At 61.8% G+C, this 13,950-nt stretch overlaps 1 protein-coding gene across 4 annotated transcripts in view; it reads left to right on the plus strand.

The window, feature by feature from the left end:
• Positions 1-13,950, plus strand: part of AGRN (agrin) — a 34,668-nt gene that overhangs the window by 19,860 nt on the left and 858 nt on the right. For 2 of the 4 annotated variants that reach the window (XM_066374750.1, XM_066374752.1), the window contains 33 exons: positions 1,197-1,412; positions 1,483-1,707; positions 1,788-2,012; positions 2,189-2,395; positions 3,335-3,553; positions 3,627-3,821; positions 3,907-4,107; positions 4,190-4,338; positions 4,425-4,530; positions 5,289-5,405; positions 5,487-5,651; positions 5,791-5,934; positions 6,040-6,164; positions 6,240-6,345; positions 6,438-6,764; positions 6,848-6,985; positions 7,441-7,568; positions 7,706-7,820; positions 7,905-8,024; positions 8,152-8,502; positions 8,717-8,909; positions 9,083-9,298; positions 9,654-9,880; positions 9,976-10,110; positions 10,285-10,381; positions 10,472-10,636; positions 10,737-10,848; positions 11,251-11,367; positions 11,459-11,651; positions 11,725-11,812; positions 12,615-12,647; positions 12,878-13,102; positions 13,505-13,608. In XM_066374750.1, the coding sequence (XP_066230847.1) occupies positions 1,197-1,412; positions 1,483-1,707; positions 1,788-2,012; positions 2,189-2,395; positions 3,335-3,553; positions 3,627-3,821; positions 3,907-4,107; positions 4,190-4,338; positions 4,425-4,530; positions 5,289-5,405; positions 5,487-5,651; positions 5,791-5,934; positions 6,040-6,164; positions 6,240-6,345; positions 6,438-6,764; positions 6,848-6,985; positions 7,441-7,568; positions 7,706-7,820; positions 7,905-8,024; positions 8,152-8,502; positions 8,717-8,909; positions 9,083-9,298; positions 9,654-9,880; positions 9,976-10,110; positions 10,285-10,381; positions 10,472-10,636; positions 10,737-10,848; positions 11,251-11,367; positions 11,459-11,651; positions 11,725-11,812; positions 12,615-12,647; positions 12,878-13,102; positions 13,505-13,608 (5,484 nt within the window). The remainder of the gene's footprint in view (positions 1-1,196; positions 1,413-1,482; positions 1,708-1,787; positions 2,013-2,188; positions 2,396-3,334; positions 3,554-3,626; positions 3,822-3,906; positions 4,108-4,189; positions 4,339-4,424; positions 4,531-5,288; positions 5,406-5,486; positions 5,652-5,790; positions 5,935-6,039; positions 6,165-6,239; positions 6,346-6,437; positions 6,765-6,847; positions 6,986-7,440; positions 7,569-7,705; positions 7,821-7,904; positions 8,025-8,151; positions 8,503-8,716; positions 8,910-9,082; positions 9,299-9,653; positions 9,881-9,975; positions 10,111-10,284; positions 10,382-10,471; positions 10,637-10,736; positions 10,849-11,250; positions 11,368-11,458; positions 11,652-11,724; positions 11,813-12,614; positions 12,648-12,877; positions 13,103-13,504; positions 13,609-13,950) is intronic. The other 2 variants (XM_066374751.1, XM_066374754.1) reach the window with 1 other exon arrangement.

Consider the following 13,950-nt stretch of genomic DNA (forward strand, 5'->3'; position numbering starts at 1 on the left):
CCCACCTAATGCTAATTAAGCCCAATTATACATTTATTAGATACAACAGCTGTGATCTATAATGCCCCCAGCCCCGCCACCTGTGGGTGTGCAGTCCTGAGCAGGGGTCTTGATGAGTCAGCTTGACCCCTGTCCCCTGCACTTAGGACAGTGGTCCCTCCCCAGTGGCCACTTCCTTGGTCTGCCGCAGAGGGTCCCTGATAGGACTTGTGCCGGGCATACACAGCTCCCAATTACAGAAGGAAAAAAGTGACAAGTCTGCAGAATCCCTGTGCTGAGCCACTCTGAGTGTGAGGGGTGAGGACGTTACTGAGGTGGGGATCAGGGGGACGGGGGGGGAGGATGAGGCATTGAGTGCCCAAGGGACCCCAGGGAGAGATGCCCACAAGGCTGAGGAGGCCAGAGGAGGCAGAAGGGCAGGAGAGCTACCTTCACAGAGAGTGGGCCTGGGGGAGGCTGGAGAGGCAGGGCTCATATGGGGACAGAACTAAGGGGCTGGTGGCCTCCAGAGAAGCAGGAAGGTAAGATGTGGGAAAATGGGGGCCAGGCAGCTGGGAAGCTGGGCACTGGGTTCCTGGCCTGAACCAGAGGATGGAGCATGTGACCTCACCTCAGATCTCCTGACACTGCACCCCCTCAGCTGTGTGTCCCCAGGAGTCCAGGAAAGGCAGCAGAGCTGGTCCATGGGAAAGTGGCACTGGTCAGGTGTGCTGGGGGACACTGCAGGGCCAGGGCTGTGAGGGGTAGGTCTCCCATCAGATGAGGGTCTTTGCTCTGATGCGGGGGAGAGCTCCTGAGCAGAACCAGGCACCGATGCCCTTTGATAGAGTTGGCCTGGGGCTGGCCATCTGCTGAGGCAGGTCGAGAGATGTTCCCTCTGTCCATCGGCGGAGGCATGGGGGCCAGGGCAGGAAAGGATCAGCCATGAGGAGAGGCTAAGGCTGGTGGGGAAGCCTTGCGGTGGGCAGGGGTTGAGAAGGGGAGGGCGAGGCTCTGTGAGTGTGCCCATGGGTGTGTGCACAAGTGTTCTGTGAGTGTGAGCATGAACGTGACACTCATGTGCACGTGTGAATGTGTCCATGGAGTTTAACGAATGAACAGTGTGGACGCTGGACTATGTGCGCAAATGATTGTGTGTGTGGGGTGCTGGCAGGGGTGGGCTCTGACTCTTCATTCCCGGTCCCATCCCACACCAGCGTGCCGAGGAATGCTATGTGGCTTTGGTGCTGTTTGCGAGCCCAGTGCAGAGGGTCCGGGCAGAGCCTCCTGTGTGTGCAAAAAGCGTGCCTGCCCCAGCATGGTGGCTCCAGTGTGCGGCTCCGATGCGTCCACCTATAGCAACGAGTGCGAGCTGCAGCGGGCGCAGTGCAGCCAACAGCGACGCATCCGCCTGCTCTTCCGAGGGCCCTGCGGTGAGTGCTGGCAGCGGGGGAACACAGGTGGGTGGGAGGCCAGCGTAACCCCACCCTGCCCTGCACACAGGGCCCCGCGACCCCTGCTCCAACGTGACCTGCAGCTTCGGCAGCACCTGTGCACGCTCCGCTGATGGACAGACAGCCACGTGCCTATGTCCTGCCACCTGCCAGGGGGCTCCTGAGGGCCCCGTGTGCGGCAGTGATGGCACCGACTATCCCGGAGAGTGCCAGCTCCTTCGCCGTGCCTGTGCCCGCCAAGAAAACGTCTTTAAGAAGTTTGATGGCCCTTGTGGTGAGCTGCCTGGGTGCATGTAGCATGACCTTTGTGTGAGTGCCCACGGACGTGACTGACCTCTGCCCTCCTGCCCCCAGACCCCTGCCAGGGTGCCCTCAGCGACCCAAGCCGCATCTGCCGCGTGAACCCTCGAACACGGCGCCCTGAGATGCTCCTAATGCCAGAGAGCTGCCCTGTCCGGCATGCGCCTGTGTGTGGTGATGATGGAGTCACCTATGACAATGACTGTGTCATGGGCCGCACGGGGGCTGCCCGCGGCATCCTCCTCCAGAAAGTGCGCTCTGGACAGTGCCAGCCTCAAGGTGGGTGGGATGCTCCCAGGGGAGGGGGGGTGGACCCAATCCTGCCTATGGCCGCTGTCCCCTGCATGCCTTAGATTCCCACACACTGCCTCATGTGCCCATGGACCCCTGCATGTCCCAAGATTGGGGATGGCATGGCACTCTGGCCTCTCTGACCTCCTTCCCTCGCCCCCTAGATCAGTGTCCAGACACCTGCAGGTTCAATGCTGTGTGCCTGTCCCGCCGTGGCCGCCCCCGCTGCTCCTGTGACCGCATCATCTGTGATGGGGCCTATAGACCCGTGTGCGCCCATGACGGGCACACGTATGACAGTGACTGCTGGCGCCAGCAGGCCGAGTGTCAGCAGCAGCGTGCCATCCCCCCCAAGCACCAAGGCCCGTGTGGTGAGCACCATGGGTGGGGTCAGTGCCTGGAGCAGGCTGGGCCTGCATTGGTCCCTGCCACCATCATCACACACCATCTCCATTCTGAGTCACATTCCTGGGGTCATGGGTGAGAGTGGGTCACTCTGGGGTGGTGGCACCTTTCAGGAGGATGCCTGTAGCACGTGGGGACAGAGAGGCAGAGGTGGGGCCTATGCGGCTCCTGCATCCCTCTGGGTCTTTAGAGGCAGAGTCTCAGTCGGGCTTTGAGGAGCACAGGAGCCCCACCCACCTCCAGCTCTGCCCATGGGTCTGTGCATCTCTCTGGTCTCTTTGCGTCTCTCTCTTCTCTTCTGTCCTTTCTTCCCTCTCGGCTGCGCCTCTTGTGTCTTCCAGCCTGACCTACGGGCAGGATGAGGTGCCGCGCCTGCCGCCAGGAGCCCACAGCCCGAGGTCTGCGCCCAGTGCGGCGGGGGTGGGGTGGCTCGCTGCTGCCTGGCCTTGTGGTCCTCAGAGCAAGTGGACAGACACCTCCTCCCCTGTGCAGCCCTGGGTCTGACTCTGGGTTGCACAGTCTCCTATCCACAGAGAAAGAGAGAGAGAGCCCCTGATACGTGCACATGTGTCCCAGGGCTGCTGGTGGTCAGGGGTCAGTGGCCTGGGTGGGCTGGGAAAGCCTGGCCCTCACACAACGCATGATGGGCAGTCAGGAATCTCCTGTTTTGAGGGCAGCCCATACTATACCCGTGCAGGAGGTTGGGACCAGCTGGGTCTGTTTCCCTGTCCACGTCTGTCATGTGTCTGTTCCTTTCTCTGCTGTGTCCTATGCCTCCGGCCCTTTTCCTGGTCCAGTCTTCCTGTGCCATCCCCACCCCGGGAGAGGGTCTGCTGCGTGGAGCTGGGGGCTTATGCAGTTGCCTGGGGGAGGTGGGGCCTACTGAGTGCCCATGTTTTCCCCAGACCAACCCCGGTCCCCATGCCTCGGAATGCAGTGCCTATTTGGGGCAGTTTGTGCCGTGAAGAACGGAGAAGCTGAGTGTGTGTGCCAGCAGGCATGTCCAGGCATCTACGACCCTGTATGTGGCAGTGATGGTGTCACGTATGGCAGCACTTGCGAGCTGAAGGCCACAGCCTGCACCCTTGGGCGGGAGATCCGTGTGGCTCGCAGAGGACCCTGTGGTCAGTGGTGGGCAAGGAGTTCTTGCTGGGGGAGGGGGTCCTGGTCGCCATGGTGATGGAGCCTTCTCCCCAGACCGCTGTGGGCAGTGCCGCTTTGGAGCCCTGTGCGAGGCCGAGACTGGGCGCTGCGTGTGCCCCTCTGAGTGCGTGGCCCTAGCCCAGCCTGTGTGCGGTTCTGATGGGCACACATATGCCAGCGAGTGTGAGCTTCACGTCCATGCCTGCACGCACCAGATCAGCCTGCATGTGGCCTCGGCTGGACACTGCCGTGAGTGGGGGTGGAGCTGGGGGGCTGTAGTCCCCACATGTCCCAGCTGGGGTCTGCTGACCCAGCCTGGCTCTGCCCTCTGTAGAGACTTGTGGAGACTCGGTGTGCGCCTTCGGGGCAGTGTGCTTGGCAGGGCAGTGTGTGTGTCCCCGGTGTGAGCGCCCCCCACCCGGCCCTGTGTGTGGCAGCGATGGCATCACCTACCGCAGTGCCTGTGAGCTCCGAGAGGCCGCCTGCCAGCAGCAGACCCAGATCGAGGAGGCCCGGGCAGGGCCCTGTGAACAGGGTAGGCTCAGGGTGACTGGTATTGTCTGCTGGGCGCTGGCTCTGACCAGCACTGTGTGGGTTACCTGGCCCCCTTCCCACAGCCGAGTGTGGCTCAGGAGGCTCTGGCTCTGGAGAAGACAGTGAGTGTGAACAGGAGCTGTGCCGGCAGTATGGTGGTGTCTGGGACGAGGACTCAGAGGACGGGCCTTGCGTCTGTGGCTTCAGCTGCCAGGGCGTTCTCAGGAGCCCGGTGAGGCCCCTACCCTCTCTGGCTCTGGGCAGGCAGCAAGGAAGGGACCATGACCACCCTTGGCCACAATGACACCACCCCTCCAGGTGTGTGGCTCTGACAGCATCACCTATGGCACGGAGTGTGAGCTGAAGAAGGCACGGTGTGAGTCCCAGCGAGAGCTGTACGTCGTGGCTCAAGGAGCCTGCCGAGGTGTGTGGGCACATGGGCATGTGCGGGTACACGCGGGTGTATGGGTTCTTGCGCATATTTGCTGTGTTCCCTATGTGTGCATGTTGAAAAGTGTGTGTGCACAGGTGTGAGGTGCGTGGTGTGCAGCTTGTCCATGGGTGTTGTGTATGTGCTGTGGCAGACACATGTGAACACATGTGCTGGTAAGTATGCAGTGTTGGTACATATTTATATCTGTAGCTGCAGTGTGTGGACTGGTGTGTCACTGTTAGTCAACAAGGGTATCCTAAGCACCTACTGTGCACCAGGCTGTGCCTTAGAGCAGGGAGTCAGAGAGGCCCACCCACCATCTGGGCACTTTCTCTCTTATGGGAGAGACTGGTGGTAATCAAGTACATGTCACAGTGCACAAGTGCCCATGATTGTGTGCTCATGCATGTCTGCACAGACGTGTGAATGTGTGTGTGCATGCACATGCATGCGTGTCAGGTTGCAGAGACACACTAAATGAGCATGCGTGGCTCTGGTTCTATGGTGTGCCCAGGGCTGCATGTCCTGGATCTTTGGGTGTCCCATGTGTCCCTGGTCTTGTGTATAGATGTGTTCTTGTATGTGATATAAGACCCTCACCTGTGACCTGAGTCCCACATTTTAGCTCCAGTGGCAGTTGGCATCAGGAGGGTGACGGCGATGACCAAGGGAGGCTGAGGTGGAGTGGCCAGGCCTAGATGGGTGCCCACCACTGTATGGTGTCTGAACCTTCTGCCCCTCCTCTGCAGGTCCTACGGTGGCTCCGATGCCACCTGCAGTCCCCCTGCACTGCTCCCAGACCCCTTTCGGTTGCTGTCACGATAACATCACTGCTGCGCGTGGTGTGGGCCTGGCTGGCTGCCCCAGTGAGTACCTGAGCTGGCCTTGATCTGTAGCCAGGCAAAGCCATGCAGCTGTAGTGACCCTGTCCTGCCCTGGCCTTTCAGGCTTGTGCCATTGTAACCCACACGGCTCCTACAGTGGCACCTGTGACCCAGGCACGGGCCAGTGCTCCTGCCGTCCGGGTGTGGGGGGCCTCAAGTGTGACCGCTGTGAGCCCGGCTTCTGGAACTTCCGTGGCATCGTCACTGATGGCCGAAGTGGCTGCACCCGTGAGTGACAGGACCCACAGCTGGTCCTCAGCCAAGCTTTCTCTCCTGTTCACACCACTGCTATGCCTCTGTGTCCCCTACTTGGGCCAGTGGGTAAACTAGGCACAGACCTCAGGTCCCCCACCCTCTATCCCCTCAGCCTGCAGCTGTGACCCCCAGGGTGCTGTGCGGGATGACTGTGAGCAAATGACCGGGCTGTGCTCCTGTAAGCCTGGGGTGGCTGGACCCAAGTGTGGGCAGTGTCCAGATGGCCGTGCCCTGGGCCCTGCTGGTTGTGAAACAGGTGAGGACCAGACCTGGTGCTGATGGGGGCTCCCTGTGCTGGGGGTGTGGCCATGATGAGGGCCAGCCCTTTGAGCCAGTGGGGTCTCCTGCATCTGTGTCCCAGACTCCTCGGCGCCCAAGACCTGTGCTGAGATACACTGTGAGTTTGGGGCGACCTGTGTAGAGGAGGCTGGCTCTGCCCACTGTGTGTGCCCAACACCCACCTGTCCGGGGGCAAATGCTACCAAGGTGAGGGATGGCGCGTGTGGAGGGTGGCGGGGGTAGGGAGAGGCTCCCGCATAGCATCCTTGCCCTGTGCCCCAGGTCTGTGGGTCGGATGGAGTCACCTATGGTAATGAGTGTCAGCTCAGGACCATCGCCTGCCGCCAGGGCCTAGACATCTCTATCCAGAACCTCGGCCCCTGCCAAGGTGAGGCCTGATCTGCTGCCTCAGAACTGACCAGGAAGGCCTGACCCTGCCCTTACTGACTCAACCCCCACCCAATGCTCCTATCCTCACAGAGGCTATTGTTCCCGGTGCTCGCCCAACATCTGTGTCTGTGGCCACCTCAGTGCACTACTTGAGCGAGGCGCCCCCACCCAGCGCCCTTCCCCTGGCTCCCAGCAGTACCCCCCACAGCCGGCCCACAGTTCGACCCTCATCACAACCTCGGACCACTGCCAGCATCCCTAGGACCACCAGGAGGCCTGTGCTGACCATGCCACCCACAGCGCCCCCCATGGCAGCCAGCCTCGCCACATCTGCCTTCAGCGAATCTGGCAGCGCTGACGGGAGTGGCGATGAGGAGTTCAGTGGGGACCTGGAGGCCAGTGGGGCCGGCTCAGGGGGTGAGCACGGGATCAGGGACATGGAGGGGGACAGAGCTCAGGAAGGCTGTACCTGCAGCTGGGCTCAGACTGTACCTCCCCAGGACTTGAGCTCCCTGAGGACGGCAGCACTGTGACCCCTGGGCCACCCATTGAGAGGGCTTCCTGCTACAACTCAGCTTTGGGCTGCTGCTCAGATGGCAAGACGCCCTCACTGGATGCAGAGGGCTCCAACTGTCCTGGTGAGTGGGTAGCCGGGGCTAGGTTGCAGCGTGAGGAGTAGCCTGGATCTGGCCAGGGATGCTGTCTCTCCTCCCAGGAAGCAAGTCTGCCCAGTAGGTGGGCACCCAGGACTTCTGGTGTTCTGACCTTAGTACACACATGTGCATGGTCTTGGGAATTCAGCATATGCACACACACACGTGAGGTCTTGGCCTCCGCACATATGTGGGTGCCTAGGACCCCCCGGGTGGCTAACCTGTCTTTCCCATTGCAAGCTGGCCTGGGGCACTGCTCCAAGGAGTCTGCCTGGTAACTGATGCCAGCCCTGCCCCTGGCTCCCCACTAACCTCATGACCATCTGACTAACTGCCACCTGCCCTGCACCCATGTGGCTTGCTGCTGGAGCCTGTGCCCAATGGCCGGCCCAGAGGCTGGGCTGGTGCTCTGCGGAACCTCACTGCCCCCTCCCCCACAGCCACCAAGGCGTTCCAGGGTGTGCTGGAGCTCGAGGGGGTCGAGGGGCAGGAGCTGTTCTACACACCAGAGATGGCCGACCCCAAGTCAGAGCTATTTGGGGAGACAGCCAGGAGCATTGAGAGTGCAGTAAGTTCAAGGCTCAAGGAGTTGGGGCACTGCCCTGTCTTCCTTCCCTGGGCCCACCCAGAGAATTGCTGGGGTAGGAGGGCCCAACGGCTTGGTCTGGGCAGCCCCCAGAGCCCACACCCACTCCTCAACCACAGCTGGATGACCTCTTCCGGAACTCGGACGTTAAGAAGGACTTCTGGAGTGTCCGCCTGCGGGACTTGGGGCCTGGCAACTCAGTCCGGGCAATTGTGGATGTGCACTTTGACCCCAGTGAGTCCCCCCACCCAAACCCTCCTGGAAGGTGGTGGTGGGGCTGTACAGACCCCCACCATGCTCAGTGTCTCTCCTCCCCAGCCACAAACTTCAGGGCACCTGATGTGGGCCGGGCCCTGCTCCGGCAGATCCAGGCATCCAAGCGCCGGTCCCTGGGGGTGAGGCGGCCACTGCAGGAGCACGTGCGCTTCATGGACTTTGGTGAGCTCTGGTCTGGCCTGTGTCACAGCTTGCCTGTCCCCTCCCCTGCTACCCCCAGCACCCCGCCTTTGCTGGCCCTCCCTGTGCCCTTCTCCCTGGGGACCCTGACAACTCCCCCTGCCCTCAGACTGGTTTCCTGCATTCTTCACGGGAGCCACCACAGGAGCCACCCCTGTTGCGGCCATGGCCAGGGCCACCACGGCAGCCTCTTCCGCTGTGACCCTTCGGGCCCTCTACCCCAGTCACACAAGCCGGCCCATCAGCAGGACCACAGCCCCCCTCACCACACGCCGGCCCCCCACCACTGCCCCAAGTCGTGTGCCTGGACGCCGGCCCCTGCCCCCAGGCACCCAGCAGCCCCCAAGGCCCTGTGACTCCCATCCCTGCCTCCATGGGGGGACCTGCCAGGACCAGGACTCAGGTGGAACCTTCACCTGCAGCTGCCCAGCTGGCAGGGGGGGCACTGTCTGTGAGAAGGGTAAGGGTCATCCTTGCTGCAGAGGGTCAGGTTTTGGTGCTGGGTCAAGCTACCATAGGGAGTGGGGGGCTAGACAGAGGGGGCTAAGTTGGGGTGGGGAGTGCAGGTTGAACTCACCCCCAAGCTTGGGATACAGAAGGGGTGTTTCAGGCTGGAGGACAGGGCTGTTGGGGCCCTGGTCCTCTGTCCCCTCCAGCTGGTGTCTGTCTCGCAGCCCTGCACCCCTCGGTGCCGTCCTTTGGGGGCCACTCCTTCCTGGCCTTCCCCACCCTTCGAGCCTACCACACCCTGCGCCTGGCCTTGGAGTTCCGAGCGCTGGAGCCGCAGGGACTGCTGCTCTACAATGGCAACGCTAGGGGCAAGGACTTCCTGGCCCTGGCGCTGTCGGGGGGCCGTGTGCAGCTCAGGTGAGTGGGCCTAGTGCCTCTCGGGCTGGGAGCGGGGCAAGATGGACAGGGTGTCCTGCAGCTTGGGTGGGGTGGGGCCAGTAGGGGTGGGGCACGTGCTACTCAGGTGGCCCTGGCAGTGGTCCTGGCTCCCTTTAGCTGTCTTGAGCACCTCTTCCCTTTCCCTGCCTCAGATTTGACACAGGTTCAGGGCCTGCGGTGCTGACCAGCACAGTGCCCGTGGAGCCAGGCCGCTGGCATCGCCTGGAACTGTCTCGGCACTGGCGCCAAGGGACTCTCTCAGTGGACGGCGAGCCCCTTGTCCTGGGCCAGAGCCCCAGTGGCACTGATGGCCTCAACCTGGACACAGACCTGTTTGTGGGTGGTGTCCCGGAGGACCAGGCCTCTGTGTGAGCATTGGGGAGGGTTGGAGTGGCCGTGTCCCCAAACTCTATCTCTGACCTTGGTCCTGATCTCTTACTTGTTGGCTACATCCTGGAAGCCCAAGCTATCTGAATAGCAAGGGGGTGGGGGCAGGTGTGGACCATGGCTGTGACCCTGACCTCAATCCCAGCCCTTAATCCTGATTCTGACTCTGCCTCTTCTATGGGTGGCATCCCTGACGACCAGTGTGACCACCAAGGAGAAACTGGGTTGATGTTCAGCCCATGCCTGATCTGCTCTGTTTTGGGGATTGGCTGTCTGTGAGTTCCAAAAGAGGGGGCGGGGAGCAGCCCTGACCCCTGACCCTCATCCTGGTGGCAGGGTACTCGAGCGGACCTCTGTCAGCGTTGGCCTCAGGGGCTGCATCCGCCTGTTGGACGTCAACAACCAGCGCTTGGAGCTCAGCAACTGGCAAGGGGCTACCAGAAGCTCCCGTGTGGGCGAGTGCGGGGCCCACCCCTGCCTGCCCAGTCCATGCTTCGGGGGCGCCCCATGCAAGGCTCTGGAGGCTGGCATGTTCCACTGTCAGTGCCCCCCGGGCCGCTTCGGTGAGGGCAGGGCCTGGGCCGGATTCTGGGGGGACACCTGTGTGTCAGCAGGCAGGGGCTCAAGCCTCCTGGGACCTCATCCTGTCTCTGTCCAGGCCCAACCTGTGCCGAAGAGAAGAATCCTTGTGAGCCAAACCCCTGCCATGGAGCAGCCCCCTGCCGTGTGCTGCCTGGGGGTGAGGCCAAGTGCGAGTGCCCCCTGGGACGAGGGGGCGCTCTCTGCCAAACAGGTGGGGGCAGTGGGCCTCAGGGCAGGGAGGAGGGTTAGGTCAAGCATTTGGGTTTGGGTTCTGCTTGGAATTAGGGTTGGAGTTCAGGCTGGGGGCTCGCAGAGCTGTGGGGATGCAGGCGACCCCCAGGTCAGCGCCCAGCACCCCATGTGACCCCTTTCTAATCCTCCACAGTCTCAGAACAAAACGATCCCAGGCCCTTCCTCGCTGACTTCAACGGCTTCTCCTACTTGGAGCTGAAAGGCCTGCATACTTTTGAGCGGGACTTGGGGTCAGTAGGGCAGGAGGGGTGGACGAGGTTCAGCAGCCCCCCAGGCCTTATCTAGCCCATGGGCATTGAGATGTTGCCCATGTGACCCAGGGAGAAGATGGCGCTGGAAGTGGTGTTCCTGGCCCGTGGCCCCAGTGGCCTGCTCCTCTACAACGGGCAGAAGACGGATGGCCGGGGGGACTTTGTGTCACTGGCGCTGCGTGATGGCCATCTGGAGTTCCGCTATGACCTGGGCAAGGGGGCAGCAGTTATCAGGTGTGCATATGTGGGAGGGGACAAGGCTGGGGACACAAGGCAGGGTCACTCATGCCTGTCTAGGCAGATGGTACAGCTTACGGTGCCCCCTCCTCACCAGGAGCAAAGAGCCCGTGGCCCTCGGCACCTGGACCAGGGTCTCTCTGGAGCGGAATGGCCGTAAGGGCGTCATGCGTGTTGGCGATGGGCCCCGTGTACTGGGGGAGTCCCCGGTGAGCATCCCTGGGCTGTGGGCCTCCCTCCTCCTCCTGGGCGACGTGGCAGCCTCCACCCGTGTGACTCTCACTGAACTGTTTTCTCTCCTGTCTGTCCTGTGCCTCTGTCTGTCTGCTCTCTGCTCTCTGGCCTTGCTCTGCAACCCCTACCCCGTTCTTCGGATGTCAGAAATCCCGAAAGGTACCAGTCTCCCTGCTCATCCTGCTCATCATCTTCTGCTGCCTCCATCCCTAGAGTAGCCCCCCCCCCCCGCCCACTAAGCCACATCGGCCACTTCTGTTTGATTAACTATGCCTCTTAGATAGGCCGGAGGGTGAGGGGGGACCCTGGCAGGGCTCACTGTCCTGTCCCTTCCCAGGGGGCAATGCCACGGCCTCTCACCCATCCCCTCCCCCCAGGTGCCACACACCGTCCTCAACCTGAAAGAACCGCTTTACCTGGGGGGGGCTCCTGACTTCAGCAAGCTGGCCCGGGCTGCTGCAGTGTCCTCTGGCTTCGATGGCGCCATCCAGCTGGTACATGGCGGGGGGGAGGTGTCCTGTGGGGGGTTACCATGGAGGGAGCATGGCAGGCAGGACCATGGCTCTCTTTCCCACATCCCCCCAGGTCTCCCTGAAAGGCCACCAGCTGCTGACCCAGGAGCACGTGGTGCAGGCAGTGCACGTCTCGTCCTTTGCAGACCACCCTTGTACTCAGTCCTCGGGCCACCCTTGCCTCAATGGGGGCTCCTGTCTCCCCCAGGAGGCCTCCTACGAGTGCCTGTGTCCTGTGGGCTTTTTAGGGCTGCACTGCGAGAAGGGTGAGCACTGCCAGCCGGGCTAAGTCTGCGTGGTGGACCCGCAAGGCCTGTGCTCACCCTGACTGTCTCTCAGGGCTGGTTGAGAAGTCGGCGGGGGACCTGGATGCACTGGCCTTTGATGGACGAACCTACATCGAGTACCTCAACGCCGTGATGGAGAGGTAATCGCCCCCTTTGCCCTCTGCTGTCCAGCCAGTCCTGTCCGTACTCCGTGCAGGGTGAGATGCTGGCCGTGCCACATCTGCCTCGGCTCCATGGCCAGGAAGGGCAGGCCCCGCGCCGCCTGCCCACTGCCCTCCTCCACCCTCCTTCCTCTCACCAGCTCTGTCTCTTTGTTTCCAAGCAAACTGACCAATGAGATCCCTGCGTAAGTAGCACCTGGGCCCCCTGCCACCCGCATTCTCACTCACCCATTCTCTGTTCTTCAACAACCTGAAGCGGAGGTGGAGCTTCCCTTCCCAGTGGAGGAGGATGGGGTCGGGACTGCTTGTGCTGCACGATACTCAGTTTCCCAGCTTGGAAGTGGGGAGCTACCCCATCCCCAGATGTATACTGAAGGGGAGTCGTGCATCCACCCCCTCAGCCACGGCCCTTGCCACATGAGCATCCATATGCATGTGTGTTTGCTTACACATGTGTGTCAGGACATCAGAGGGCCTCTTCCAGCAGGGAGCCCTCAGGCTCCATTCTTACTACCCCATGCCTCAGCACTTAAACTCTGCACCCAACCTGGACCATGCCCACCAGCTCTGTGTCTGCACATGTGTGTTGCACGTGTGTTGTTGCCGGGGCTCTGGTGTGTGGAGTAGACGGCCCGGGGTCCTCTGTGTCTTCCGAGGATGCTTGCTCCTCCTGCCTTCCACTGTTGGAAAGGGGACGTGGGGAGGGCTGCTGCGGATTCCTACCCTGCACCACAGCTGTCTGTCCCCTGCTCACCTGCCTCCCTCTCTCCCTGCTTCTAAGCCCCGAAGCTCCAGATTCCGGGGCCTTCCATAGGTAAGCACGCGGCGTCCGGCCCCTGCTGTCTGCCCACTGTCTTCCCATCTCTCTGATTGTTTCTGCCGAGCTGTCCCTCAGTCCACCTCTCTCGTGTCTGCCAGTCTGGCCCTACCTCCCACTGTCCATCACTCAGTCATCTGCCCAACTGTTGGTGTCTGCCCTCCTGCCTTGTCCACCCTGTCCCCTGCCACCCTCCCGGAAGCCCTGACCAACCCTCTGTCCTCCAGTGAGAAGGCGCTGCAGAGTGATCACTTTGAGCTGAGCCTGCGCACTGAGGCCACGCAGGGGCTGGTGCTGTGGAGTGGGAAGGCCACAGAGCGGGCTGACTATATCGCACTGGCCATTGTGGATGGGCGCCTGCAGCTGACCTACGACCTGGGCTCCCAGCCCGTGGTGCTGCGCTCTACCGTGCCGGTCAACACCAACCGCTGGTTGCGGGTCAGGGCACACAGGTCAGCTGGGAGCACAGGGTGCATCAAGAATAGCGGCACGGTGTGCTGGGTCACTGGTAGCTGGTGGGGGAGAGGTGGCAGGGCCAGCTGCCTGACCCAAGGTCACAGCTAGTAAGGGGGAGGGACAAGAGGATATAGCGGTTATGGTTAGGGAACCTCAGATCTGAAAAAGGGGTTCCTTGCAAGCTGGAGACATATCCCTCTGGTCTGAACCTGGTCATCCCTTCCAACGAAGTTTGACCCATGTGACAGCCCCCTGCCCTGGCTACCAGGCACTCTCCTAGGGGTTAGTGCCACCATTATTGGCCCCCAGGGGTGACACCTGATGGGGCTCAGGACCTGGAGGCAGCAGGGTGGACCTTCTGGAGTCACCTGATTGCTTCACCCCACCCACATCCCTAGGGAACAGAGGGAAGGTTCCCTTCAGGTGGGCAATGAGGCCCCCGTGACTGGCTCCTCTCCACTGGGCACCACGCAGCTGGACACAGACGGAGCCCTGTGGCTGGGTGAGTGTTTGGGGGGATGCCAGGGGAGGGTCTCAGAATCTCTGCAAAACAGACCCCATCCCCTGAGGCCAATACTTGAGTGGCACCTGAGTCAGCCCCACTCAGCAGTACACAGGACAGCCAGGGTTAGGGCCCTGATCCTCCTGTTCTTAGCCCCTGCAGTGGCCAGGGTGGTGTGGGTCCAGGAGACTAGAGCATATTTGCTGGCCACCTGGTGCCCCCAGACACAGATAGGTCTCAGGTAACTCACCTTGTCATGCAGGTGCTAGTGGGTTCCTCTGCCCACCAGTATCCTGGCCTGCCCATCACTAAGTCATAGCCAGCTGGCCTTTCTGTGTTTGT

Source organism: Saccopteryx leptura, chromosome 3 (assembly GCF_036850995.1).
Source record: "Saccopteryx leptura isolate mSacLep1 chromosome 3, mSacLep1_pri_phased_curated, whole genome shotgun sequence".
NCBI lineage: Eukaryota > Metazoa > Chordata > Mammalia > Chiroptera > Emballonuridae > Saccopteryx > Saccopteryx leptura.